The sequence below is a fragment of the Canis lupus genome, chromosome 6 (assembly GCF_003254725.2).
Source record: "Canis lupus dingo isolate Sandy chromosome 6, ASM325472v2, whole genome shotgun sequence".
NCBI lineage: Eukaryota > Metazoa > Chordata > Mammalia > Carnivora > Canidae > Canis > Canis lupus.
In genome coordinates this window covers 11,560,697-11,586,493 of record NC_064248.1, presented here as the reverse complement: position 1 = coordinate 11,586,493, position 25,797 = coordinate 11,560,697, and the positions used below count along the sequence as shown (strand labels likewise).

General features: G+C 43.8%; 1 protein-coding gene across 2 annotated transcripts; it reads right to left on the bottom strand.

Annotated features, from left to right (window-relative positions):
- Positions 1 to 5: 5 nt before the first annotated feature.
- RAC1 (Rac family small GTPase 1) lies at positions 6 to 25,784 on the bottom strand. 2 transcript variants are annotated; one of them, XM_025426248.3, is made up of 7 exons: positions 25,528 to 25,784; positions 14,824 to 14,895; positions 10,696 to 10,813; positions 4,363 to 4,419; positions 2,780 to 2,842; positions 1,907 to 2,066; positions 6 to 1,599 (listed from the first exon to the last, which is right to left on the bottom strand). In XM_025426248.3, the coding sequence occupies exons 1-7, from the start codon at positions 25,560 to 25,562 to the stop codon at positions 1,469 to 1,471; spliced, it is 636 nt and encodes a 211-aa protein (XP_025282033.1). In that variant the 5' UTR covers positions 25,563 to 25,784; the 3' UTR covers positions 6 to 1,468. The 2 variants fall into 2 exon arrangements, with proteins under 2 accessions (XP_025282033.1, XP_025282032.1); XM_025426247.3 differs by lacking the exon at positions 4,363 to 4,419 and having other exon boundaries at positions 25,528 to 25,778.
- Positions 25,785 to 25,797: the final 13 nt, after the last annotated feature.

Here is a 25,797-nt window from a genome sequence, read left to right as displayed (position 1 = left end):
AATCATATGATTCAAGGATTTATTAAGTCATACATGCAAAACATACTGCTAATTGCATTAGCAAAAGATCAATGTAAAAACACTCCACGATTCTGTAACTGTCAATTTAAAAAATGTTGTTCTATTTTATTGGTTGAGAGGTCCAACCTTGTATTCTTGCCAGTGGGTAAGTCGTACAGAACTTCGTTAGCACAAGCACGGGCTTACAGAATGTCACAGACCCAAGGGAACATGGTCAGGCAGGGCAACGGGAAGCGTGTGTCCGGGGGGTGAGGCAGAGGAGGGCCAGCGTTAGTCAGGGGACAGTATTGGTGATCTGGCAAGACAGTGATGTTAAGAAAGTTCATAGTTTAGGAATATCTAAAATATTTCAAAAACTGTAAAGCTGCAACACATGATTTTTACACCTAGTTACTAGAAAACTAAGGAGAGTGCTTATTAGCTTTGAATAAAGTAACAAGGAAACAGGAATGCACTTTACTAATCTACAAAAAAAAATTTCTAATGCATTATCAGAAAGATTTTATAATACAAGGAGGCATATTGCTCGTTAAGAAGGGGTTCTATAAGAAAAGCACTAAGTTAGCAACTATGGGTACAACCAGTTCAAAGATGAATTAAATGCCCAATTTCAGGAAGGATGGCAGGTCTAAGAAAAAGGAAAAGCTTAAAACACTTAGTGATAATACCGACCTTTCTTCATTTACTGCATTTGACAGAAATTAACCTTTTAAAATTTTACCCGTGACACTTTTATTCAGTTTGATTATGACGTGTACAATGTAGTGTAAATTAACCTCCGGATTTTGTCAAAATACTGTCTTTATCCTTTGATCGCGTCACGTGCTGTGCCCCCCGCCCTCATTGGAGGAACATGGGAGTGAGAGGTCTGTTCAAAATGTCAGCAAAAGCGAATACACTAACTTTTTAAAAAAATTTCACTACAAAATCAAAAAGACTGATCCAAAGAATTGAGTCATTATGCTCCTTCCGTGAGGACATACAGTACAGTTAGGGCGTGGCCACGGGCTTAGATGGCAATGTGGCAACAGCTCGAGGAGGCTGTGCGGCTTTCCTACTGGAAACTAGCAAGCACAGGTCTGCAGGTCCAAACCTGAGACACTGCCGTCTCTTCTGAAGGACAGGGATCTTGAACGGTTTAGTGCTTAGTGTTCTCAGCACAATGCAACTTAGTTCACAAGGTATTTTGGCAACTCTTAATCTGAGCAAGAATAGGGGCTTTTGAAAAATAAGGCTTTAAGAAAGCTGGCCATTTTAGGGCTAAATTTTAATGTGAAAGTTTGAAGTCTTACACTTTAAACAAAACCTAAAAATTACTGATTGGTTCAAATGGTTTTATGGAAAAACTAATCTGTAACAAAAACTTGGCATTGAGTGCGAAGGCTCCACCATTTTTGAGCAAAGCGTACAAAGGTTCTGAGGGGGATGGGGCAGGGGAACCCAACATTTACAACAGCAGGCATTTTCTCTTCCTCTTCTTGACGGGAGGGGGGCAGAGAACCGCTCGAATAGCTTCATCAAACACTGTCTTGAGGCCTCGCTGCGTGAGAGCAGAGCACTCCAGGTATTTTACAGCACCTGCCGAGAAACACAGCCTCATAGCCACATGTGGAGCCCACCCTTCTGTCCAGGAGGAGGGCAGGAAGCAGCTCCCCAGGCCCAGACTCCTGACAGCCCGCTGGGCACAGCAGAGCAACCCCTGACCTGCACCCGGAGCTCACCTACTGAGCGCTCACACTGAGAGCTTTGCCTGGCTGGCTCCCCAGAAGTCAACCATAGCCTGAGTCAGAAAAACATGCTCTTTACTTCCCACAGACTGGACTCCTGTCTCTGCCATGAAAATAAAAGCACGTGCAAAGCAGATGTGAAAATGCAGATTTCCTACCGATCTCCTTAGCCATGGCCAGACCCTGTGGGTAGGTGATGGGAGTCAGCTTCTTCTCCTTCAGTTTCTCAATCGTGTCTTTGTCGTCCCTGAGATCAAGTTTAGTCCCCACCAAGATGATAGGGGTGTTGGGACAGTGGTGTCGCACTTCAGGGTACCACTAAATGTAAGAGAGGAAGAGAGTCACCACACCCTCCCTGATGAACCTCTTTTGCCTAAATTACATCCCCACAGGTGTCAAACTGTCAGCCACTCCTTAGTTGCTGCAGAGTCCTCAACAAGACACAGCATCCCATCCTTCAGCCCTGCTCACCTTGCAATACCTTCCAGAACCATGGGCCTACCTGTGGGCATTCGAATAGCAAGCTGGGACTCCCAAGAACAGGCAAGGAGGGAACATCCCCCTCCCCCAAACCACTACCTCTTGGTAAAATGAGTTAAATTCTTAGATGGTCTCTTGAGAAACCTCCCTATTCAGCAAAAAAGTCAACTATCGACTGAGGTCTCAGCTCTGCCACCATGAGCCCCACTGAACACATCCCTGACCACAACTGGAGGACATCCTGCACATGTCATTTTTCACAAGTGACCAGGGCAGCAGTGGAAAGTCATGGTCACTATTTTTATTAGACAACCCCATCAGGCAGACTCCAAAGTGCTCACTACTTTAGCAAGGAACAAAGCGTTTCTGAATCAGGCCCTGAAACTTCAGAACTCTACATAATAAAGTCATATACTTCAAAACTGATTTGCTACCTAAGTAGAATTACAACATCAATTTAAATAATTAAAACTCCTATCACCAAGTGTTATTTTTGCTTCCCAAGGAGACATTACATAACAAGATGTTCCTCTAAAACATTCCCCACTTACCTTTGCTCGAACATTTTCAAATGATGCAGGACTCACAAGAGAAAAGCAAATTAAGAATACATCCTATAAAAAGGAAACAGGGAGGCGTTTAGAAATGGTCTTACAATGATGAATGCACTTTGCTTTGTAAATGCTGTTGGGAATGAATCATGAGACGAACTGCGTATATGTACCAGCAGCTTGTGTCTAAAGCTTGCTTCCTGGTTCCCCCCTTCAGTTCTGTCAGAAGGCTCCCAAACCAGAGCCAGCACATGAAGCAGCCAGTTACTTCTGAAAGGGGGGAGAGGATTTACTAGAATGTGCTCAAATTTACTGGAGGCCAGGGGGGACCTCAAATCAGAACCCCCAGAGGCTTCTTCTCCATCATTTCCAACTCCCCCTGGGAATTTATCCCCTCCACCCCGGAATTTAATGTTCCTATTATATATAGGGACAAAATCAAGCTACCACTCCAATATTTCTGTAAAATGTGATCTCCATTTATCAAAAGCAGAGTTGATTTTAAAAACCTTTATCAACAGTGTGCTTTTCAGTAAACTCCTCATGTGCACATTAAGTACATGTATAGTGGACCACTGGGGTGCAATTAAACTGCTGCTTTAAGAACTGCCACCAGAGTCCCTTGGCCCGGAGTGGGGCTCAGTGGTTTGCTCAGTGAGCACAACCACTGTGCAGAAGGGCAATCTTGTGTGTAAGTGGCCTCTCCTGGCTATCAGCTTCTCAATCCCAAGTGGGGTTCTCTGCAGGACTTAGAGCGTGCGGCAGTGGCAAAGTGGAGATTCAGAGGAAAAGTCAGTGCAGACTAAATACCTGGAAGATTTTCTGACTGAATGTAAAACATATCTCCCATTCTGTATTGTGTAAGAAGCCAAACTAAAATATTTACCTGTACTTAAAAATGCTTAAGAGTTTCTAAAATGCTAGGTTTATAAGACATTTTCCTGGAAAAAGGCAGCTATGCTTTGTGAAATGTACCCAATTCCCAAGCTAACACTTTCACCAATCCAGCTGATGTCTTGTACCTGGAAAGGGAGAGAAACATCCCACACAACAGCTTTTTTAAAATGACATTTTCCAAACGCTAGCGCATGCACAGGCTCGTCCAAGAATCACCTCGGCATTTTGGCACCTGATTACGTCACTTCAAAGCAAAGGTGGGTTAGCTCACCAGCACCGCACAGCCATGCCGCAGACAGGCCCGCACACCGGATACCACAGCGGAGGAGGCCCTGGCAGCCACGGTTAGTCCCCCTTGGGCTCAAGCATGGGCTCCATGGTGGGCTTGGGGCAGGGGGCTCCACACCTTCATCTCCAACCCGCCTGAAGAGGCCCCTTCATAAAAGTTCCTCCTTCCCCTTGGGAGGAGGGGAGCAAGCAGTTCACAAACCACTTTAATTCAAGCTAGTAGGTAAACTGTCTCGCTCTACTGAAAGCACATTTTATCAAACAAAACCCCAACCTTGAGTGAATTAAATTTAAAACACTCAAGGAACATGAGGCTCAACAGGAAATTCTGGGAAAACTAAGTGAAATGAGAGAACAGATAAAGCTTGAAACTGAAGTGGATTGAAAGTTTTACATACGGCAATCAGCTTGTCTTTGCCCCTGGAGGGTATATCCTTACCATACGTTTCTCCAACCTAGTAATGCATGAGAACTTTGTCTGAGTTTAGTAAAAACTGAGGAAAATGCAAGTCAATATAATCCATTATTTCTTCATCAGAATTGTCTCAACCCTCCTAAAGGATCTGAAAGCAACTGACAAATACCACCAAACAGTTCATCAAACCCTGTGAAGGTCAACGAGGGTGAAGACAAGATGTCAGGCAGATATGGGGAAGGAGGGGGGCACTCCTTTCTAGCCATGGCAGCGCACAGAGGGTGTGCTTCCAGCAGAAGCCACAACACGCCTGAGAAAGCACACGGGTCACGTCCAGGTGAGAAAGGTTAAGGAAGCACCCTTCCTTACCGAAGGGGTATCCCTGTGCCACTGCTGGCTCCCACTGGCAATAGGCACACCTGTCACAGCTCTCCATCCCAGGTCTGAGACCTAAGCCCAGCTGAAGCCGCCGCACGCAGGAAGAGCACCTGTCTGTAAACACAGGCCTCTCAGACGAAGCACTCCCCAGGAGCACGGCCCAGTCAGAGAGCTGTGAACACGGCCAGCCTCCTGTGTGCAAGTGCTGGTCCTCTCTTCCCCCAAATCCTGGGAATGCAGTTTGGATTTAGGGGCCTGAATTACTGGAGTAAATGCACTGAGACCTTTAATTCCCCCCACCCCCAGCTTTGGAGGGGAACGCCCAGAAGGGACAGCATTTCTCATGTTTACCACAGTGCCATCAATTCATTCCTTTGTTCCGACAAAAATCGGAAAGACTTGCTCTTCAAGCAACACAGAAACCTACAATTTTTTTTAAGAGACAGATGGACAAGAGAATTTTTTAAATTTCATCTCATTTAAGTCTCTCTGATCTACAATTCTAACAACATGAAAGTTGCCCTAATTATCCTGGGTTTAATCTATGGGCGACTTTTGAAGATCTGTGCTCCCAAGGCCTTGACATGCCACCAAATATTTATTGTGACACAAAAACTCCTGGGCATTGGCCACAAAAATGCAGCCTCAAAATATCCTCCAACCATATCTGTTCTACCCTTTCCAATTTTTAAGAACATTTTTTTTGAAGAAGAAACATGCTTTCCATCCTACATTAACATTACGCCATCTGCCTGTTCCTTTCTCCTCCTCCTTCCCCCAGCCAAAATATGGCTTTAAAAAATATTTCTAGGGGGATCCCTGGGTGGCGCAGCGGTTTGGCGCCTGCCTTTGGCCCAGGGCGCGATCCTGGAGACCCGGGATCGAATCCCACATCTGGCTCCCGGTGCATGGAGCCTGCTTCTCCCTCTGCCTGTGTCTCTGCCTCTCTCTCTCTCTCTCTATCATAAATAAATAAAAATTAAAAAAAAATATTTCTAGGGGCACCTGGCTGGCTTGGTCATCAGTTAGGCATCTGACCCCTGATTTCAGCTCAGGTCATGATCTCAGGGTCATGGGCTCCACACTGCCTGCTCAGGATTCTTGCTCTCCCTCTGCCCCTCCCTATCCTCTAAAAAACAAAAAAAGCAAAACAAAAATCCTAAAAAAACTAGTTTTCCTAAAAAAAAATTAATTAAAAATAAATAAAATGTCTTATGCTTCTGACACTTATCTCTTCCAGCAGCAAGTCTTTCCCACCTCGGCCTTCTAAACCAACGCCCTGCACAGAGTCCACGCTGCTCATGGCTGGCAGGGCATCTCCATGTTAACGCCTGTCCTCGCAAACCCCCGAGCTCCAAAGCAGGGCCTGGCCTGCTCAGCCTTCCTCCCAGGGTCACCGATGTGCTGGAGCCTCTTTACTCACCTGAGCTGTCCTGAGCCACAAGCTTACCTCTCCTCTAGCTGCTTTCCCCATGCTGGCAGGACACTTCTGACTACACATGCTCCCACCCAGCCCTCATTACCTGTGTATCACAAAGCAGGTCTCCTCCTACATGTGTGAAGGGGGACCATAGAGAGACGAGTGGCTCCTAGCAGGATATGAGCAGACAGACTGTGGGGTGGTGGGGCTCTTCTAGATCCTCCTCTCCGAGGCCTTCCACCTGGCTTTTACTTTCAGACTTGGAATATTTTTTACTACGGGTATTCTATGAACTGAGAAAAGCAGCATGAGACACACAAACAGGGCAAAGACACTACGCATGTGGCATCCAGGAGGAGCTAAGAAAACATGCTCTGGAGAAAGCGAAGAGCAGCCCTGACACCTGGGAGCCAGCCCAGTGCTCACAGCTTGGTTATGGCAAGTTCCCATTGAATGGGACCATCTCCCAGAGTGCTGGGGTTAGAAGAGGTCACTATTTGACCATGCTGGCATGAACACAAAAATAAAGAAATAAATAGAAGAACACTTCACAATCTTGTCTAACCTCAAATACAAGGTCACCGTACAAATTATAAAAACACCAAACATCCCCCTCTCCCAGACAAGGGGACTGCATGCCTATCTCTGCACCAGTCACGGCTTCATCCCCACCTTGTAGAGGAGATTAGGGCATCCCTAAAACTACCCTGCTTCTAGCCAGCACCCAATCCAGAGCAAGTTCTGCCTTCTCGAGCCCCCAGGTGGACGTCCGGCTCAGGGCAGAGAACAAACCCAATTTCTTTCAGCCACAAGTGTGTTCCCAATAACCTCTGGCTGGAGGACACAAATCCTGTAACAGCCAATTTAAAGTAGAAAGCCATATGAAAATCAAAATAGCTGAGACACCTGGGTGGCTCAGAGGTTAAGTGCCTGCCTTTGGCTCAGGGAGTGATACCAGAGACCCGGGATCGAGTCCCACATTGGGCTCCCTGCATGGAGCCTGCTTCTCCCTCTGCCTCTCATGAATAAATAAAATACTAAAAAAAAAAAAAAAAAAAAAAAAAGGCCAAGCTAAATGCTACTGTTTTTCTTTTTAAGCATCAGTAAGCAGCCTAGCCCTTCTCAAGGTGAGCTCACACAAACGTCCCGGCTGACCCAGGCACAAGAGGCCCGGCACGTCAGCCAGCAGGCTGGGTAATGTTGAGCTTTCTCAGAACCCACACAGAGCTTGTTGTGACTGGCAAGTCCCAGGTGTTCCCACTCACACCAAGTCCCGGAACAAGAAGGCAAATACAGCCCTGCACGGACCATACCACGATGGCGAATAGACCAGCTGAAGGGGAGTGTGCCGAACTCACAGGGTATTTTCAAAGAGCGTGTTAAAGTAACTTATTCAGAGATGGAAGAGCCTGAAGGATTACTTAATCAAGAAAAACAAAAACGTGAAGGATAGTTTCTCCTGAAAAGGACCACCCGCTCGCCATCTTTTGGAAAACAAAGTAGAAACAAATGCTTCACACAGATTTAACTTCGCTACCCAGAGTCACCCTACAAACAAGGAGAACAGCGTTAAATGACCACAGGAAACAGGATGTTTCTGGGTCACAATGTCCTAAGTAAGGGGTGAGATCTGGGTAAGAAATGGTCCACTGTCCCTTCAGGAGTATCTGAGCACAGTCATGGATGAGTCACGGAGTCCCATAGACCAAAGAGCCAAAAACCAGAGACCAGGTTCCAGTCAGTGCAAAGTTTAGAGGTGTCCCCTCTGCTGAGATGCCAGCCTGTAACCACCAGGCCTGTTGCTCTCAGTAGGACAGCATTCAGGGCCTCCCCCCAGAAGCCAAGACAATTTCCTCATCCCCAAAGAAGCCAGCAAGCACGTCCTTAGTGGCAGGATGGCCACTCTCCTCTTTGCTCTAAGCACCAGGACACCCCCTGTGCTGGTACGTGGTATGTTACACACCTACATGTGTGAACTACTGGAGGGCAAGAATCATGCCTTCCACCCGTTTAGACATTCAAGTATTTGACAGGAAACTAGCACCTTGTACAGATGAAACAAAGTTTACAAAGTCCTGCCCTAGAAGGACAACACCCCCACCCACTTGGATGTTGGGCTTCATACCTTGCAGCCTGATTCAATCTGCTACTTTATCTCTGTGTTCTCTAGCATACAGAGTGGGAATCTTGCCAAGTCACCTTTGACTTACTGTGAATGACTCCCTCAGAGAAAAAGGCCGCACCCTGCCCGGACCCCTTGAGTCACAGGAGGTGGTTCTCATTTCTCAGAAGTGATACCCCACCCTTCCAGATGTATCCAGTAGGTTAGAGACTCCTACTCTACCAGTCAATAGGTAGCAAATCCACTTAAAATCTGGAATTATCAAGCCCCCACTGGGGACAGAAGTTTCCTAAACATACTGAAGACTTCGAACCATTTGGGGATTATGAGCTGACTTTTAAAACTTAATCACAGTTAATTTTTAGCTGGAGATTAAATGAGGCATCACTCATTCAGACTTAGCATTTTATGGGTTTGGTCTTTATTGAACACTATTACTATAATGTAGCAAAAATCCACAGTTCAAATTAATTGTATTTGAGAATTCCTCCAGCTGAAAAAATAAACACAAAAGACAATGACTGTTGCATGGAAAAAACTTTAAAACTTTAAAAAAGGAAGGGGGTGGGGGGAATAGCTGGCTGGCTCAGTTTGTTGTGTGTCCTGAGTGTCCAACTCTTGATTTCAGCTCAGGTTGTGATCTCTGGGTCATGAGATTGAGCCCCACACAGGGCTCTGCACTCAGCAGGCAGTCTGCTTGAAGATTCTCTCCCTCTGCCCCTTTTCCCCATTTGCACATGCGCACACTAAGTTTAGGGGCCCCTGGGTGGCTCAGTTGGTTAAGTGTCTGACCCTTGGTTTTGGCTCTGGTCACGATCTCAGGGTCATGAGATCGAGCCCTGCATCGACCCCTGCACTGAGTACAGGGTCTGCTTGGGATTTGTTCTCTCCCTCGCACCCTCCCCCTACTCTCGTGCTTTCTGTCTCAAATAAATCTAAAAAATAGAGTTTTAAATTTATTTTACTAAATAGAAAGTTAACTTTAAAAAACTCCAGAATGTCTCCACCTGATCCTCCTCTGGTCATCCTAGCTTGCTGAGAGCATGTACAGCAACTTCTGTTCATTTGGGCCCAGCCAGCTCGGACTTGAAGAGCTGTCCAGATCTATGAATCTTCACCTCAGCTACACTAGACTGTCTGTGATGTGCCTGGAACTATTCAGTGTGCCTTATACTGATTGCTAATCTAATCCTAGGAGAAAACAGGTCATGACTAGAGCTGTGAAGAAACCTGCCAGGGTCACAGAGCTAGGAAGCAGAGCATGGGATTTCAACCTGACAAATTCACTTGACTGCCCCTAGAGCATTTTCCTTTGGCCAGTGAGTCATCTGAGCCTCTAGAGTTGGTTTAAAACACTTTAAAAATGACTAACAAACGTGTAACAAGATAAGCAAATGGTACAAATAAGACAATTGCTTATTTCAAGTAAAGTGGTTTCTAAGCATATTTTAACCAGCTATTACTGATTCACTTTGATACACACATCATTTAAAATTCTCTGAAATGGAAGCAAAACTAATCTAGAAGTTTTTCTGACTGGACACAGTGGACATATTTTTACAAAACCGAAACCTGAATATACATTGAGAAGACTTAGATACTAACGCTGTAGAAAGATGAGCATGTGTTTTATTAGAAAAATAATATTAATTCCAAAAGAGAAGTCATTAACTTGATTTTTAAAACCTTAACTGTTTAAATTGACTCTGTGGCACAAAGCAAACTGATCTTAAAAGTAATTATTGTTGAAACTGGTTTGCAAGAACAAAACAGTACCTATTTCATGCGGCTGTCCTGAAATTAAAATGAAAGCATGTAGAACACATAGCACCATCGTTAGTAGCTGGTAAGGCTAAAAAATTAGAAACAAATCCTTGGTCCTCATCTAGGACATTCACTACCGAACTTAACCTTGCTACTAAAGATGGCAATACAGCTGGCCCTTGAACAACGCGGGTAGTTAAAGGTGCTGACTACCCCCTATGCAGTCAAAACCCTGTGTATTACTTTGACTCCCCGAAACTTTAAGAAACAGCCTGCTACTGACTGGGAAGCCTTACCAATAACATAACCAGTTGATTAATACATGTAAAATATGTTATGTGTAATATACACTGCATTCTTACACTAAAGTAAGCCAGAGAAAATGTCACTAAGAAAATCTTGAGGAACAAAAAAAAAAAAAAAAAAAAAAACCAGAAAATCTTGAGGAGGAACTATGCTTACAGTACCGTAATGTATTTATGGAAAAAAAGTCCTGGTGTAAGTGGATCTCTGCAGTTCAAACCTGTGCATTCAAGTGCCAACTGTATAAGCAAACCTGTAGGTGATACGCAATTACACAGTCAAAATTACATACTCTAAAGGACACATTAAAAAGCAGTCATGATCCTTACTGTTTGCGGATAGGATAAGGGACGTAATCTGTCATAATCTTCTTGTCCAGCTGTATCCCATAAGCCCAGATTCACTGGTTTTCCATCTACCATAACATTGGCAGAGTAATTGTCAAAGCTGTAGAATGGAGAAAAAACACTTTAGCCCTGGAACATAAGGCATAGATGGGGGGTTTGAGTGACTATCATAGCAAGGGTCTCAGAGGTGTGCCAAGGCCAGGAGTGGCCTGGAGGCTCCCCTGAAAGCAAAGGTGCCAGCATGCAGGCACAAGGAGCCAGAGCAGCCACATGGAAGGAGAAAGGGCTGCAGGGTATGGGGAAGGCGAAAACACTGCACCTGGAGAAACACGCCTGGGACAGACACAAAGGACAAGGTAGTCCACTGAACTAAAACAAATGACTGTCAGCAAGAGAAAACCTTTGTTTTTAATGAAGAGAACATTAAGATTTTTCTCTCCAGAAAGAAACAAAGTATAAATTAGTCCCTCTCTCAAACCCACTTGTTGACTTGTGTACACGTTACTCATCTTCAACAAGGTGGCATACCACAAAGCCATACTCTACAGTGCTTCCAGAACACCCGCACTAAGTGCAGGGCAATCACCATCAAGCCTTGGTCACCGAGGCCTGCAACCAAACTGCTATGGTAACACAAAGCAATGCTTTGAAAAGTTATGGTGTGAGGCGAGCCTGCTTCTCCCTCTGCCTGTCCCTGACTCTTTCTTCTATGAATGAATAAAATCTTAAAAAAAGAAAAGAAAAGCTATCATGTAACATTTCAAGAGTGAGTATACACATGTACTTAAATTAACTTAAAGTTGTTACACAAAAACTAGTTAATGATAAGAGGCAGCCCAGAGAAGCCTGGCAGGCAGAAAATAAGGTGGACTTAAAAAACAAACAAGAATCACTAAGTACCACCAAGTACTTCACTAAAAATTAATTCTGAGGACGCCTAGGTGGCTCAGTGGTTTAGCATCTATCTGACTTTGGCTCAGAGCGTGATCCCGAGGCCCTGGGATTGAGTCCCACATCCGGCTCCTCGTGGGGAGCCTGCTTCTCTGCCTAGGTCTTTGCCTCTGCCTCTCAGGAATAAAATCTTGAAAAGGAAAAAAAAAAAAAGAAAAAATCTGGGATTGCAATTCAAACCAGGGCAAGTACCAAACAAGACACAATATATCAGCCTGTAAGATAAAATTCAAAATCATTTTTACATACTCTCAACTCTCAACACTAAAACTTAGGGTCTTGTTACATTGAGACAGCAAAGCAGAGGTCTGCGTAAGGCTCCAATGTGGTTTACAGAATGGAATGACAACTAAATACCGTAAAGAAAAAGCCTCATGTCTTGCAATTCTGCCTCTGTGAGAAAAATATTCAATAAACAGTATTATGACTTTTTTCCATCTGGGAAAAAGAATCAGGTGCCTGCCTCCTAGTATACCAAAAAAATAAATTCTAAATGTATTCGGACTTCAGCCACAAAATGAAAACTTTAGCCACAAAAATCTAGGAAACCTACAAGAGGGTATTTTTGCATCACGGAAACAGGAATGGTCTTTCTAAGTAAAACATAAAACTGCATGGCGGCGAAGCAGTATATTTACATAAAAACACCAAACTTATTTATGCAGAAGATCTCATGATGAAGTTTAAAGACAAATGAGATAGAAGGATTAATTTTTTTTTTAAGTTTTTTTTTTTTAATTTTTATTTATTTATGATAGTCACAGAGAGAGAGAGAGAGAGAGAGAGAGAGGCAGAGACATAGGCAGAGGGAGAAGCAGGCTCCATGCACTGGGAGCCCGACGTGGGATTCGATCCCAGGTCTCCAGGATCGCACCCTGGGACAAAGGCAGGCGCCAAACCGCTGTGCCACCCAGGGATCCCCAAGATTTTATTTATTTATTCATGAGAGACAGAGACACAGGCAGAGGGAGAAGCAAGCTCCATGCAGGGAGCCCGACGTGGGACTCAATCCCGGGTCTCCAGCATCACACCTTGGGCCAGCGGCAGCGCTAAACTGCTGAGCCACCCGGGTTGTCCCTAAAATTTCTTATGTACAAGAGTTTCATCAGTAATATAAAATTTCAGTAGAAAAACAAGCAAAGGAACTCCACAGGCCATTCACAGAAGACTGCAAATGGACAGTGAACATTCATGGGATCCTAACCTCACCGCTGATCAGAAATGCAGCTTTTTTCAATGCCTGTCGCCCATGGTCCAAATTGAGGAGGCCGCGTTGGTCACAGCTGGTCCAACTGACAGCCTTTTGGCGGCAACTGGGTAGTATCTTCCAAAACTTTGAATATCCAGACGCCTGGGTGACTCAGTTAAGTGCCTGCCTTAGGTTCAGGTCATGATCTCAGGGTCTTAGGATCAAATCTCTAGTCAAGCTCCCAGTCAGGGTCCCCTGCTCAGCGGGGAGTCTGCTCTGTGCTGTTTTTTTCCTGTTTTTCCCTGTGCTCCCCTGTTTTTCCCTGTGCTGTTTTTCCCTGTGTTTTTCCCTGTGCTCCCCTCTCCCACTTGTGCTGTCTCTCAAATAAAATCTTTTTTTTTTTAAAGATTTATTTATTTATTCATGAGAGACACAGAGAGAAGCAGAGACATAGGCAGAGGGAGAAGCAGGCTCCATGCAGGGAGCCCGATGCGGGACTCAATCCCAGGACTCCGGGATCACACCCTGAGCCAAAGGCAGGGGCCAAACCACTGAGCCACCCAGAGATCCCCCTCTCAAATAAAATCTTAAAAAAAAAAAAAAATTAAATAGCCATTCCCTTTTGATTTGGCACACTTCCACTTCTAATAATCAATCACATGTGCACGATATGTGCAACATTTAGCACAGAAAAAGAAAAAAGAAAAAAAAAAAAATAACCTTAATGACCAGTGGTTTTTATCAGCTATCCTAGTTCAGAGTCACTGACAGCTAATAAGGATTTCACTCTACCTATGTGTAGATTAGGAAAGTCCCAACTGGGATGTCTGGGTGGCTCAGCGGTTGAGCATCTGCCTTTGGCCCAGGGCATGATCCTGGGGTCCCAGGATTAAGAGCTACATTGGGTCCCCTGTGTGGAGCCTGCTCCTCCCTCTGCCTGTGTCTCTGCCTCTCTATGTCTCTCACGAATAAATAAATTTAAAAAAAAAAAGGAAAGTCCCAACCACAAAACCAGAACATGGACAACACGGACAGTATGATCCCACTTTTACAAAACTTTGGAGACCACCAAAATACACCTGTTGTGCTTGACAAGGTTAGCACAGGTGGGGTCTGAGGGGTTTCTTCTCCACCAGGATGGCAGCCATGAAGACAGAGCTGACATCATGGCCGCAGGTGATACATTATGAGGCTCAGCTACATAGCACTCCCTAGTAACCCCATCATCAGAAAAGCACTTCTCCATCTCCACCCAATTCTGTGGCCAAGAGGGAATAAGCAGCAGCTCAGTAGCCAATTCTGTACTCCCACAACTGACCCTAACACACACCCTGGTAACTCACGTGACAGGCAACCATCAGATTACTTGCCAAAAAAGGCTAATGACAATATAACAGTGTATTTTGTGTTTCAGTTCCTTGATCCTTCACAGAGCTTAGAGAGCCAAATTTACCAGAAACTCTTCCATTTTCCAGTCTTCTAGTTAGTTAACTTTGTTTCCTGAATATCTAAGAATCAATTAGGAAAGCTGCGTGTTTCATCACAATGTAGAAACTTTACATAAGATTAAGTATTTTTTAAAAGCCCAAATACAGGGGATCCCTGGGTGGCTCAGCGGTTTAGCGCCTGCCTTCTGCCCAGGGGCGTGATCCTGGAGTTCCAGGATTGGATCCTGGAGTCCCGGGATCGAGTCCTGCATGAGGCTCCCTGCATGGAGCCTGCTTCTCCCTCTGCCTGTGTCTCTGCCTCTCTCTCTCTCTCTCTGTCTCTCATGAATAAAATAAAAACTTAAAAAAAAAAAAGCCCAAATACCTTATAATTAGACTTAGGTGAGTGTTTAGATGGAAAATTAATCAGATCTGCTTTTGTGCAAAGTAAGAATGCCTTTATAGCAAAACAATGGTCAAAGGAATAAAAGAAAAAAAAAAACATCAGAGGCAAGTTAATTCCCAGGTTAACTGGATACTTACACAGTGGGGATGTATTCTCCAGGAAATGCATTGGTTGTGTAACTGATCAGTAGACAAGTTTTACCTACAGCTCTAAAGAGAGAGAAGAAAAGAGTGTAAGTTGTTTAATCAGCATGAATGTAATCTTTTCATTATTCTGTTAACTTTATAGAAAAATCAAGGAGTATACCCCAAGTACTTACTTACCATTAAACAGTTTCTATAATCTTTTACTTAACACTACACATTTTATCCTGAAATTTATAGTAAACAAACTCAAATTTCTCAAAAAGGAGCCCTCATGTTCTATTCAGGTGTAGGGCATTAGCATTCATAGTCAGAAACTGTTAAATAAGCTCAGGTTGAACAGGAACAATATTTTAAAATTAAGAGTCTCTTTCTTTTGTCAACATCTGTACCCAGTCTTTCATCCAAGAATCTTCAATTCTATCCTCAGATCATTCTGATGGATATAATATGCAAACAAAGCCTTCCTCTACAGCTTCCGCTTGGTTGTTATGTATTTTGCTGCCTCAGAGTGGTAACTCAAACCCACTACCTTTTAGAGCCTTTCCTCTGGCATCAGTAATGACTGTTCTCTTAATAGAGTGCTTAGTCACTAACCACCACAGATCAACTGTGAACCACAAAGAGCCACACAGAACTCACTTTAATTCATCTGTATTCATTTGCCACCTCCCCAGCCCCCCCCATCCTCGCATATCACCCTAAGTTTTTAGAGTAACTAATATGATATATTCCAGACATATTAACTAACAGTCCTGGGATGCTGGCCTAACTTTCCAAACAGCTGCAAAGAGGAGAAAGTAAAAAAGAATCATGCAAAAATTCTCCAAAACAGAAGGGCCTCCTGTACTAGTAGTGGGTACAGTGTACCATCAGGCGGAGGTCAGAGGCTAAAAGTCTCTCAACCACCTGAAAATTTTTTTCATGAGAATATTAACTACAAATCAAGATCACTGCACCCTTAGCCAAAAAATGGTTTCCAAATTTTACATTCTTACAGTGACTTCAAGGGGTTCTGAGAGCCTGTGTCCCTTGCCTAAGGATTCACTAAATGCTCTCCCTACAAGAGCCTATCTTCCTGCTGTTTGCTGTTGGCTTACCAAGGTCCTGTCTGTCACACAATGAAGTTCTGAGCTGTAACATTTTGTCGTTCAAACTCAACTACTATGAATTAGGATTCGTCATAAAGAAGTTAAGTGCTTTTCTATTTTTGTAGCACTCTTAGCTGGAGGCAAAAACCTCTCAGCTAGGACAGATTACAGGCCCATCCAGTCTTGCCAATACTTGTTTTACTCCTAACACTATAAAGAGCTTAAAAGTTGGAACTCTCCCACCCCCCAAAGACCTCACGGAGTCAAACATTACATCATCAGGAAGTAGCTTCCAACTCCTCAAGGCTTTCTAAACAAAAATGAGTCATTGGCCATACATTTTGTGAAAAGCTTACAATGTCAAACCTGTGTAAGCAGGAGGCTGAGATCTGTAGTCATTACCCTGGATCTGAGACCCAGAGCCAGCTCTTTATTACTTGCTGGCTGGAACTGTTTTTAAGTTTCAACATCCTTATGCCTCAGTTTTCTCAACTGTAAAATGGATGCAGAACTATCAACTTCATCACAAAACTATTGAAAGGGCAGCCCCCGGTGCTCAGCGGTTTTTAGCATAGTCTTCAGCCCAGGGCCTAATCCTGGAGACCTAGGATGGAGTCCCATGTCGGGCTCCCTGCATGGAGCCTGCTTCTCCCTCTGCCTGTGTCTCTGCCTCTCTCTCTCTCTCTCTCTCTCTGTCTCTCACAAATAAAATCTTTAAAAAAAAAAAAAAAAAAAAAAAAACTATTGAAAGCATTAATCCTATTTTAACCCATACCAACAAAGTGTGTGCTATGTGAGGAAGAATAGTAGGTGCCGAAGATATAAAGCAATGAACAAGATCTTGTGGAATCTGAGCAGTTATTAAAGTGAAGAATAAAAAATGCAGTCATTACATAAAAATTATGTAATGTGTCATTACATTACATATTATGTGATGTGTCATTAAAGATGCTCTGGAAATGTACAGTGAAGGGATCTAACCTAGTCTTGGAGGCGGAAAGAAGAGGCTGCGATGTACACTGAAATTTAGGAGGAGTGGGGACATGACAGGAGGAACATTCTAGGCAAAAGCGACATCATTTATGGGGAGGCCCAGAAGCTCAGCGTAACTGAAGAACAAAGAAATAAGGGGGAAGCACCAAAGGAAAATATGAGAAGATTGTCATCTCTTCTTGTTAAGGGCATGGGACTTGATCCTACTTGGGAAGTCCCAGAAGATTTTTAGTTGCCAAGAAACCATTAAATTTGCATTTTCAGAAGCAGCCTCTGACTGCAGTGTGGAGAGGACAGAGGAAACTGGGACTGGAGGCAGGAAAACGAGTGGTTTGAACCAAAGAGGGGACTTCAGAGTGAAGAGAAGTGGGCCATTTCAAGAGCTTCCTAGGCATGAGGCAGAATATGATAGCTCAGCCATAGGCTGGATGTGGTAGCCGAGGAGGAGAGTGGAGTCTAAGGCCATCACCAGTGAACCTCTTCTCAAATTACAAATGTTGTGCAAAAATATTAATACTTATTGCCTCTTAATGTCAAGAATAAGCAGCTATAAAGGTTTTAACGGTTATGTTAAAATGTTATAGTAGCACTTCCCTTAAGAGCCTGTCCTAAATCTCTTCCATATGTAGAAGGAACAAAGCCATTACTATAAATATGACTGTTTTAAATGCCCTAAACTTTATTTTCCTGAAACCTCACCTTCATCTGAGGCATTGTCTTCTGAAAGGTATAACTGCAAAGGAATTCAAGGTACTTGGCATAATCCTATACTGATGGGAATTTTTTTTCTTACCAATCATTACAGTATTTGCTATAAACCTAAATTCTATAAGAAATTATTAAATTAGAGGCATCCCTGGGTGGCTCAGTGGTTTAGCACCTGCCTTCGGCCCAGGGCGTGGTCCTGAAGTCGTCCCAGGATGAGTCTCACATTGGGCTCCCTGCATGGAGCCTGCTTCTCCCTCTGTATCTCTGCCTCTCTCTCTGTGTCTCTCTCAGGAATAAATAAATAAAATCTTTTAAAAAATAATTAAATTATAAAATTCTGACTTTTAAATTAATTTATTTATTTTTTAAATTTCATTTATTTATTTGTGAGAGACACAGAGAGGGAGCGAGAAAGGCAGAGACACAGGCAGAGGGAGAAGCAGGCTCCATGCAGGGAGCCCGACTCGATTCCCAGGTCTCCAGGATCAGGCCCTGGGCTGAAGGCGGTGCTAAACCGCTGAGCCACCGGGACTGCCCTTTATTTATTTTTAAAGTAGGCTCCACACTCAGCATGAAACCCAACATGGGGCTTGAACTCATGACCCTGAGATCAAGAGTCTGATGCTTGGGCAGCTCGGTATATGTCCAACCTTTGATTTAAATATTTACTTAGTTTTTAACAACAGATAAAAAGAAAAAGGAAATGGTTATTTACCTCCCATTAGTGTTACTTATTCACTCCTTTTAACACACTCCACAAAAAAACCCCTAGAGGCCAAAGTCAACACAAGCTCAGGCAGTACCAGCTCCCCAACAGAGAACAGAAGCAGTGTTTGGTCACAGCCTCACAGCCTCGGACTGATGCTGCTGCAGAATCTCTGGAAGTTACTATCCAGAAAGTTTAACTCCAGCTCTGGAGTTTCCAATTTTATATACACTTAACTTCTCAGTTCCATCTTTTTATAATCTTTGAAAGCTGCCACAACATTAAAAAATGAACCCGAGGGGCAACTGGGTGGCTCAGTCTGTTAAGCATCTACCTTCGGCTGGGGTCATGGTCCCTGCTCCTCTGGGAGTCTGCTTCTCCCTTTCTCTCTCTGCCTCTCCCCCCCTTCCCCCCACTTGTGCTCACGTTCTCTCTTGCGCAAATAAAATCTAAAATAATAAAAAATAATTTAAAAAATGAACATGAGACTACTGGAAGAAAGTTCATATGAGCACATTTTTTCACCCTATCTGTGCCGCTCCTGCTCTATCTTGTAGAAATAAACCAAGATTAAAGCCAATAACTCATGTTCCCATTATGTTGTTTTTCCATTAAGAGAACTTTAAAGGAACTTTAAAAATTTTGAGATCTCACTATTACTAAAATCTATAAACCAAAACTTAAAAAGCACGTATGATCCATTAATCTGGAAATGCTGCCAATTCCCTCATGTTAGAGAAGGGAGAGGAACCTGGCTGATGTGATTCTCGATCTCGGTGGTGTCAGTTCAAGCCCAAGCTGGGTACAGAGGTTACTTAAAAATAAAACCTTTGGGCAGCCCTGGTGGCTCAGCGGTCTAGCGCTACCTTCAGCCCAGGGCCTGATCCTGGAGACCAGGGAATGGAGTCCCACACTGAGCTCCCTGCATGGAGCCTGCTTCTCCCTCCGCCTGTGTCTCTGCCTCTCTCTCTCTCACATGAATAAATAAATAAAATATTTAAAAATAATAATAAAATAAAATAAAACCTTTATTAAAAAAAGGGATACAATAACAATACAGGAAATTCAAAAATAAGAACTTTCTGTATTGTCTTATTTTTAAAAAGATACATTGGGGGGTACCTGGATGGCTCAGTCAGGCATCCAACTCTTGGTTTTGGCTCAGGTCATGATCTCAGGGTCATGAGATTGAGCCCCACGTGGGGCTGCACACTAAGAACAGAGTCTACTTGAGACCCTCTCCCTCTGCCCCCCTCCCCAATTGCTTGCTCTCTAAAAATATTTTTTTAATAGATTTATTTATTTATTTATGATAGAGAGAGAGAGGCAGAGACACAGGAGGAGGGAGAAGCAGGCTCCATGCCAGAAGCCGGACGTGGGACTCGATCCCGGGACTCCAGGATCTCGCCCTGGGCCGAAGGCGGTACTAAACTGCTGAGCCACCAGGGCTGCCCAAAGGTTTTATTTTTAAGTAACCTCTGTACCCAGCTTGGGCTTGAACTGACACCACCGAGATCAAGAAACACATCCCAGGGATCCCTCTCTAAAATTAAAAAAAATAATAATAAATTTTAAAAAGATACACTGATATCAATAGGACTGAAAGACCAGATTTCTCCAATGAGGAAATAAGGAGCCTGTATTACTGTCCAAGTGTACCTAGATCTTGGGGCCGGCCCCTGGGTGGCTCACTCAGTTAAGCATCCAACTCTTGGTTTCAGCTCAGGTCATGATCTCAGGGCCCTCAAATCAAACCTTGTGTGGAGCTCCAGGCTCAGTGGGGAGGCTGCTAGACTGCTGGAGATTCTGGTTCCCTCTTCTTCCTATACTCCTGCTCACTGCTCACACTCACTCTAAAATGAATCTTTTTTTTTAAAGTACCTAGATCTAGGATTAATAGAATATAAGGAAATGTGAATTATATCTATTAAATATGTATTCATATTTATTGCATAAATGAAAGATCCTAAATGAAAGTCCTCAATTTACCCTGTGAAATGGGGTTTGGGAACTCTCCAACAGTAGGCCTTCAGTAAATAAATTCAGAAAGCACATGAATAACAGAGTAGTTTAGTGCTACAAATAAACAAACCCTAATCTGAAGTTCTGATTATTTATCACCACAAACAATTTATGGAAAACCATTATCACCACTGGAGGCTTCAAAAAATTAAAAAGCCTATGTAGTTTCAAAACCCCTCACGGTTGAGGGTGACTGAGTGGCTCAATAGTTAAGCATCCGCCTTTGGCTCAGGTCATGATCCCACCCAGGGTCCTCTGGGCTCTCTGTTCAGGGGAGGAACTGCTTCTCTCTCTCCCTGTAGCTCTATTTGTGCTGTCAAATAACTAAATAAAATCTTAAAAAAAAAAAAAAATCAAACCCTAAAGGTTGAAGATGCTACCTCAAAGAGAGAGTTCAATCCTGAAGTAGCCATTACTCTACAGGCCCCTCCCTGCCTTTTAGAATTCTAGAAGCACCAATCCTAATCCTGGAGTACTTGATACTTGGATCTGAGCAAGATACAGAGTTCACAAACAAGAATTTTTATCTAACTGCATATCATCCCCATTCTCCTTCAAAGTCAAATCCTGTTAAAATATGCCCTATTGGGGCACCTGGGTGGCTCAGCAGTTGGGTGCGTCTGCCTTGGGCTCATAGCGTGATCCTGGAGTAGGGGGATCGAGTCCCATATTGGGCTCCCTGCATGGAGCCTGCTTCTCCCTCTGCCTGTGTGTCTCATGAATGAATAAATAAAATCTTAAAAAAAAAAAAAAAGCCCTAATTATGGGAAGATATGTGATAAGGAAATAGAGCAAAATATTGATAACAAAACTCTAAGTGGTAAGTGTTCACTGTACAATTCTTTCAACTTTTATGTGTTAAATTTTTCATATTAAAATGTGGGAAGAGGGGATCCCTGGGTGGCTCAGCAGTTTAGCACCTGCCTTTGGCCCAGGGCGTGATCCTGGAGTCCCAGGATCGAGTCCCACGTTCGGTTCGGCATGGAGCCTGCTTCTCCCTCCTCCTGTGTCTCTGTCTCTGCCTCTCTCTCTCTCTGTCTCTCATAAATAAATAAATAAGTTTTAAAATAAAAATAAATAAATAAAATGTGGGAAGAGAAATTCCTCTGACACGTGGTAACTGCCTTAGTAGCAGGATTCCTGATAAAACATCTTCTTAGTCTTAACTAAAATCACAAGAAATACCTGGTGGGTGATGCAGAGATGAAAAAGAAGGAAGTACTAATACATTCAATACATAATTAATGCAAAAGATAGAACATTATGAAAAGTGGCTTTAAGATTTCTAAAAATTACTGATAACTCCTCTACTGAACCCAATCTTGAACTTTTACTGGGATTATCATTTGAAAGTTGTTAAAAAAAAAAAAAAAGACTTAAGTATAATTTTAACCACCAAGATCAGAGGCAAATAACAAACTCAAATTTAGAAGCCAGTGTAGATTTCAAACACCTTTACAACCGGTCAAAAATGTGGAACCCCATGCCTCAAGACAAAAATACACAAAGACAATTCATGAGGTACTTAAATTCATGGATCATACCTTCATTGATTTTTTTTCCCCACTGATTATTCAATGGAAGTGAGTGGAGACTAAGTGGTGTACATTCCTAAAAAGATGACATCATCATGGAAGGTATTTTTCACACTGAACTAAAACAATTTCCTGGAAAGCAATGTCTAAATTAGACACTGGGATGATGAGACCACTTGCCCAATCTGGAGTGAACGTAGGGGGGCTTCAGGTCACTCACTCCCAGCTTCTGGTCAACCAAAGTCAAAGCAACACTATTAAAAATGTTTAGAAACATCTGAATGTGAGATGCTGTCTTACCGAAGCTGAGAGAAAATCTTGGGGGCAGAGATCCCCCAAGTCAAAGTAAAAGACCCTGTGTTCAGGAAGGACTAACAGAATTAGGACCAAGAGAAGGATCTGCAGAATTAAACAGTATCAAAATGTCACTTCACATTTTATACTTAATGCCAGTGAACTGCTATATAGGAAATAATTTATAAGAATATAGGCTAATTAGGGATCCCTCGGTGGCTCAGCGGTTTGGCGCCTGCCTCCAAGGCATGATCCTGGAGACCCGGGATCCAGTCCCATAACGGGCTCCCTGCATGGGGCCTGCTTCTCCCTCTGCCTGTGTCTCTGCCTCTCTCTGTCTCTCTCATGAATGAATAAATAAAATCTTAAAAAAAAAAAAAAAAAAAAGAATATAGGCTAGTTGATCCTACTTATAATATGGTTATGATATAACTTTTAACCTAATTCCCAAGAATATTTTTTAGATAAGGAAGCTTGCAATTTGTGCAGCTTCAATTTGCCTTTATTGCTTAAACTCCCCTTAACTACAAGTCCCACAGCACTGAGTTCTTTGCCCCACAAAATTTACACCCACGTTTACAGCTTTAACAATTTTTGAATAAAAGAACATTCCAAGTATATCATCAGGTATGTTTTGTTTGGGTCAAAGCAAAAAAATATTTTTGGTTTGGAAAGTCATGTATGTAACTTTTTCACTGAAGTAATGTTTGCTGTATGTTGTCCCTTATTTAAAGTAATAGAGGGGGCAACTGGCTGGCTCAGTTGGAGGAACGTGCAACTCTTGGATCTCAAGGTCCTGAGGTTGAGTCCCACATTGAGTGTAGAGATTACTTAAATAAATGAATAAATCTTTAAAAAATAAATAAACAGAGCTTGAATTGTTTACTTCTAACAGGGCTTTGCCCCAGTCTACATCAATGTCAAATACAGTACCAAATAAATCGAATGAAAACTTAAAGCCAAGAATTGTTTTATGCTTTGGACCTCCCACACAGGGCCCAACAGTGCCTCAGATTAAGAGAAAGAGCAACACTATATGAGGCTGGCTGCCTGCACTTTCTCACCTGGGGCCAGGCACCTGGGAGGCACTTAGTATTCAGCATCTTGTTTTTTTTTTTTTTTAAGATTTATGTATTTATTCATTCATGAGACAGACTGAGAAAGAGAGGCAGAGACACAAGGAGAGGGAGAAGCAGGCTCTCTGCAGGGAGCCTGATCCCCGATCCCAGGATCTCGACCAGAGCTGGAGCCGGGCAGGCACCGCTGAAACACCCAGGCGTCCCCCAGCAACTTGTTTAATCCTCGCCACTTCAACTTGAGGTCCCTGTCCTGGGAGAGGAGTGTGAATATGCCCAGGTTCCTCCCTAATCATTGGGAGTGGGGATTCGAAGTAAGGATCCAGATCCCACAACAGGCATTCAACAAGTATGTGACTAGATACACAAGGCAATACAAATCTTCGGGGTCCATCATCTGTAAGCATTAAGTAGGTCTGCTGTGCTTATGTTTAGTTTCAGAAATTTTCAATTAAGAATATTACATTCTAGGGCACCTGGGTGGCTCTGTCAGGTAAGTGTCTGCCTTCCTCTCAGGTCGTGATCCCAGGGTCCTGGGTTCAAGTGGCGCATCCGGCTCCCTGCTTGGCATGGAGCCTGCCTCTCTCTTTCCCTCTCCCTCTGCCACTCCCCCTGCTTGTGCTCTCTCTGTCAAATAAATAAAAATCTTAAAAAAAAAAAAAAAGAATATTACATTCTAAAGTTAGATACTGAATTATCAGCAATTTAAAAAAAACAGCATTATTTCATACTCTAAGCATTACAGATTCAGCATTTTTAAATTTTTAAAGGAAATGCAGTTAAAGTGTTCATAAGACAATGTGATATATGTGTAGTTAACTCATTACACAAAAGGATCAAATTTCATTTAAACCAATGTACTGATTTCCCTATTAAACTAATTAACTGAAGTTTTTGGACCCCAAATGAAAGAAAAGCTTTCTTTTCAAGGGTTTAAAAAACAAAAACAAAAAACATACATATTCCTAAATAGGTGAGAGTCATAATTTTTAGCTATATGCACAGAACCATGAAGTGTTAATAACGTTTCACACGTTGAAGACTGACAAATCACACAGATGGGCATCTTTTAAAAAATCAGTTCAACTGTCCTTACATCTGAAATAGTTGTAGCAACAGTTTCAAAATGTCTAATTTACAACAATCTAAATGAGCTAATTCACAACTTGGGAGGCATAAAAGCCACATCAGTCCTAATGACAAGTTTGGGGAATATTAATCAAAAGGAAGAGCGATGCCAGAACTCTTCCTTCGATTTTACAAGACTTGAAAAATGTACCAATTACACTGAGTTTGATGAAACTGATAGTAATTCTTGGATCTTCGCTGTTAACACTCAACTAACTCGAGCACTGCTGAGATACACAATTTTGCTCGGATTACACTGAGATTTTTGTTTCTATGGGAGGGGAAAAAAAAAACTGCATAAGCCAAGTCTTGTCTTCCTCTAGGGCCTTGTAACCACCACAGACAGTAATGAAAAGAAATGCCTTGAGTCACAGGGCAGCTCCGCTCAGGGAGCCTGTTCTGCTACATCCCATACCTAATGCAAGCAGCGAAAGCAAATTTCTTTCTTTCTCTCTTCCTTTTTTTTTTATGACCACACCACATTCAGAGAAAAGATCAGTCTTAATCACACCTAGCTTCTCGTAGCTAGAATCCCAAAAGTTTCTCCAAGGAAAGTACAAGAATTATCACCAAAGGGAGGGAAAAATCTTAAAAGCGGCTAAGTACAAGCGGAAGATACGGGAAATCAGTTTGGGGTCGCCAAACCAGCCCAGGCAAATACTCAAGAACTATCGACCTGGTCGCCGGGACACACGGAAGCTTATAACCGGGCTCCAGAGGCTGATGTAAAAACCCAGAAAGGGTCCTTCCCCGCCCCCCCTTAGAGAAAGAAAGGCAACTCCAAGCCCACCGCTGTAGGGGCGGACGAGCGCGGGTGGCGGCGCGGCTGGGGGGTCCCGCCCCGCGCGCAGCGGGCCCAGAAGGCGGGAGGGTGGAGTTCACTTTTCCCTCCGGCCGCCGCTCGGCGACTCCCTCCCCCATCAGAAAAAAAAGAAAAAAGAAAAAAGGCAAAGAAAAAAAAAAAAAAGAGCCGGAACCAGGCCCCGTGCCTCCCAGTCCCGGAGGGAGTGAGTGGTGGCCCGCGCCCCGCGGAGAGGCCGGCTCCGGGCCCGCGAGAGCCCGCCCGGCCCGGCCCCCAGGCCCCACCCTCGGCCTCGGCCCCCGGCCCCCGGCCCCCGGCCCCCGGCCCCGGCCCGCGCACTCACCCGTCTCCCACCACCACACACTTGATGGCCTGCATCTGGGCCGCTCGCTGGGCCGCGGCGGCGGCGGGCGGGCGCTGACGCGAGAAGCGGCGGGCTCGGGGCGCCGCGGGCGGGCGCGCGGCTGCAGGCGGCAGGGCGCGGGGTGCCGGGGCCGCTGTCCACGCCGCCTCGCCTTCCGCCGACGGAAAGCCGGAGCCCAGCCGCGGCCACCACCCAAAGCTGGGGGAAAACTGCGGAGAAACAGGAAATGGCCGCTCCACTCACATCCGG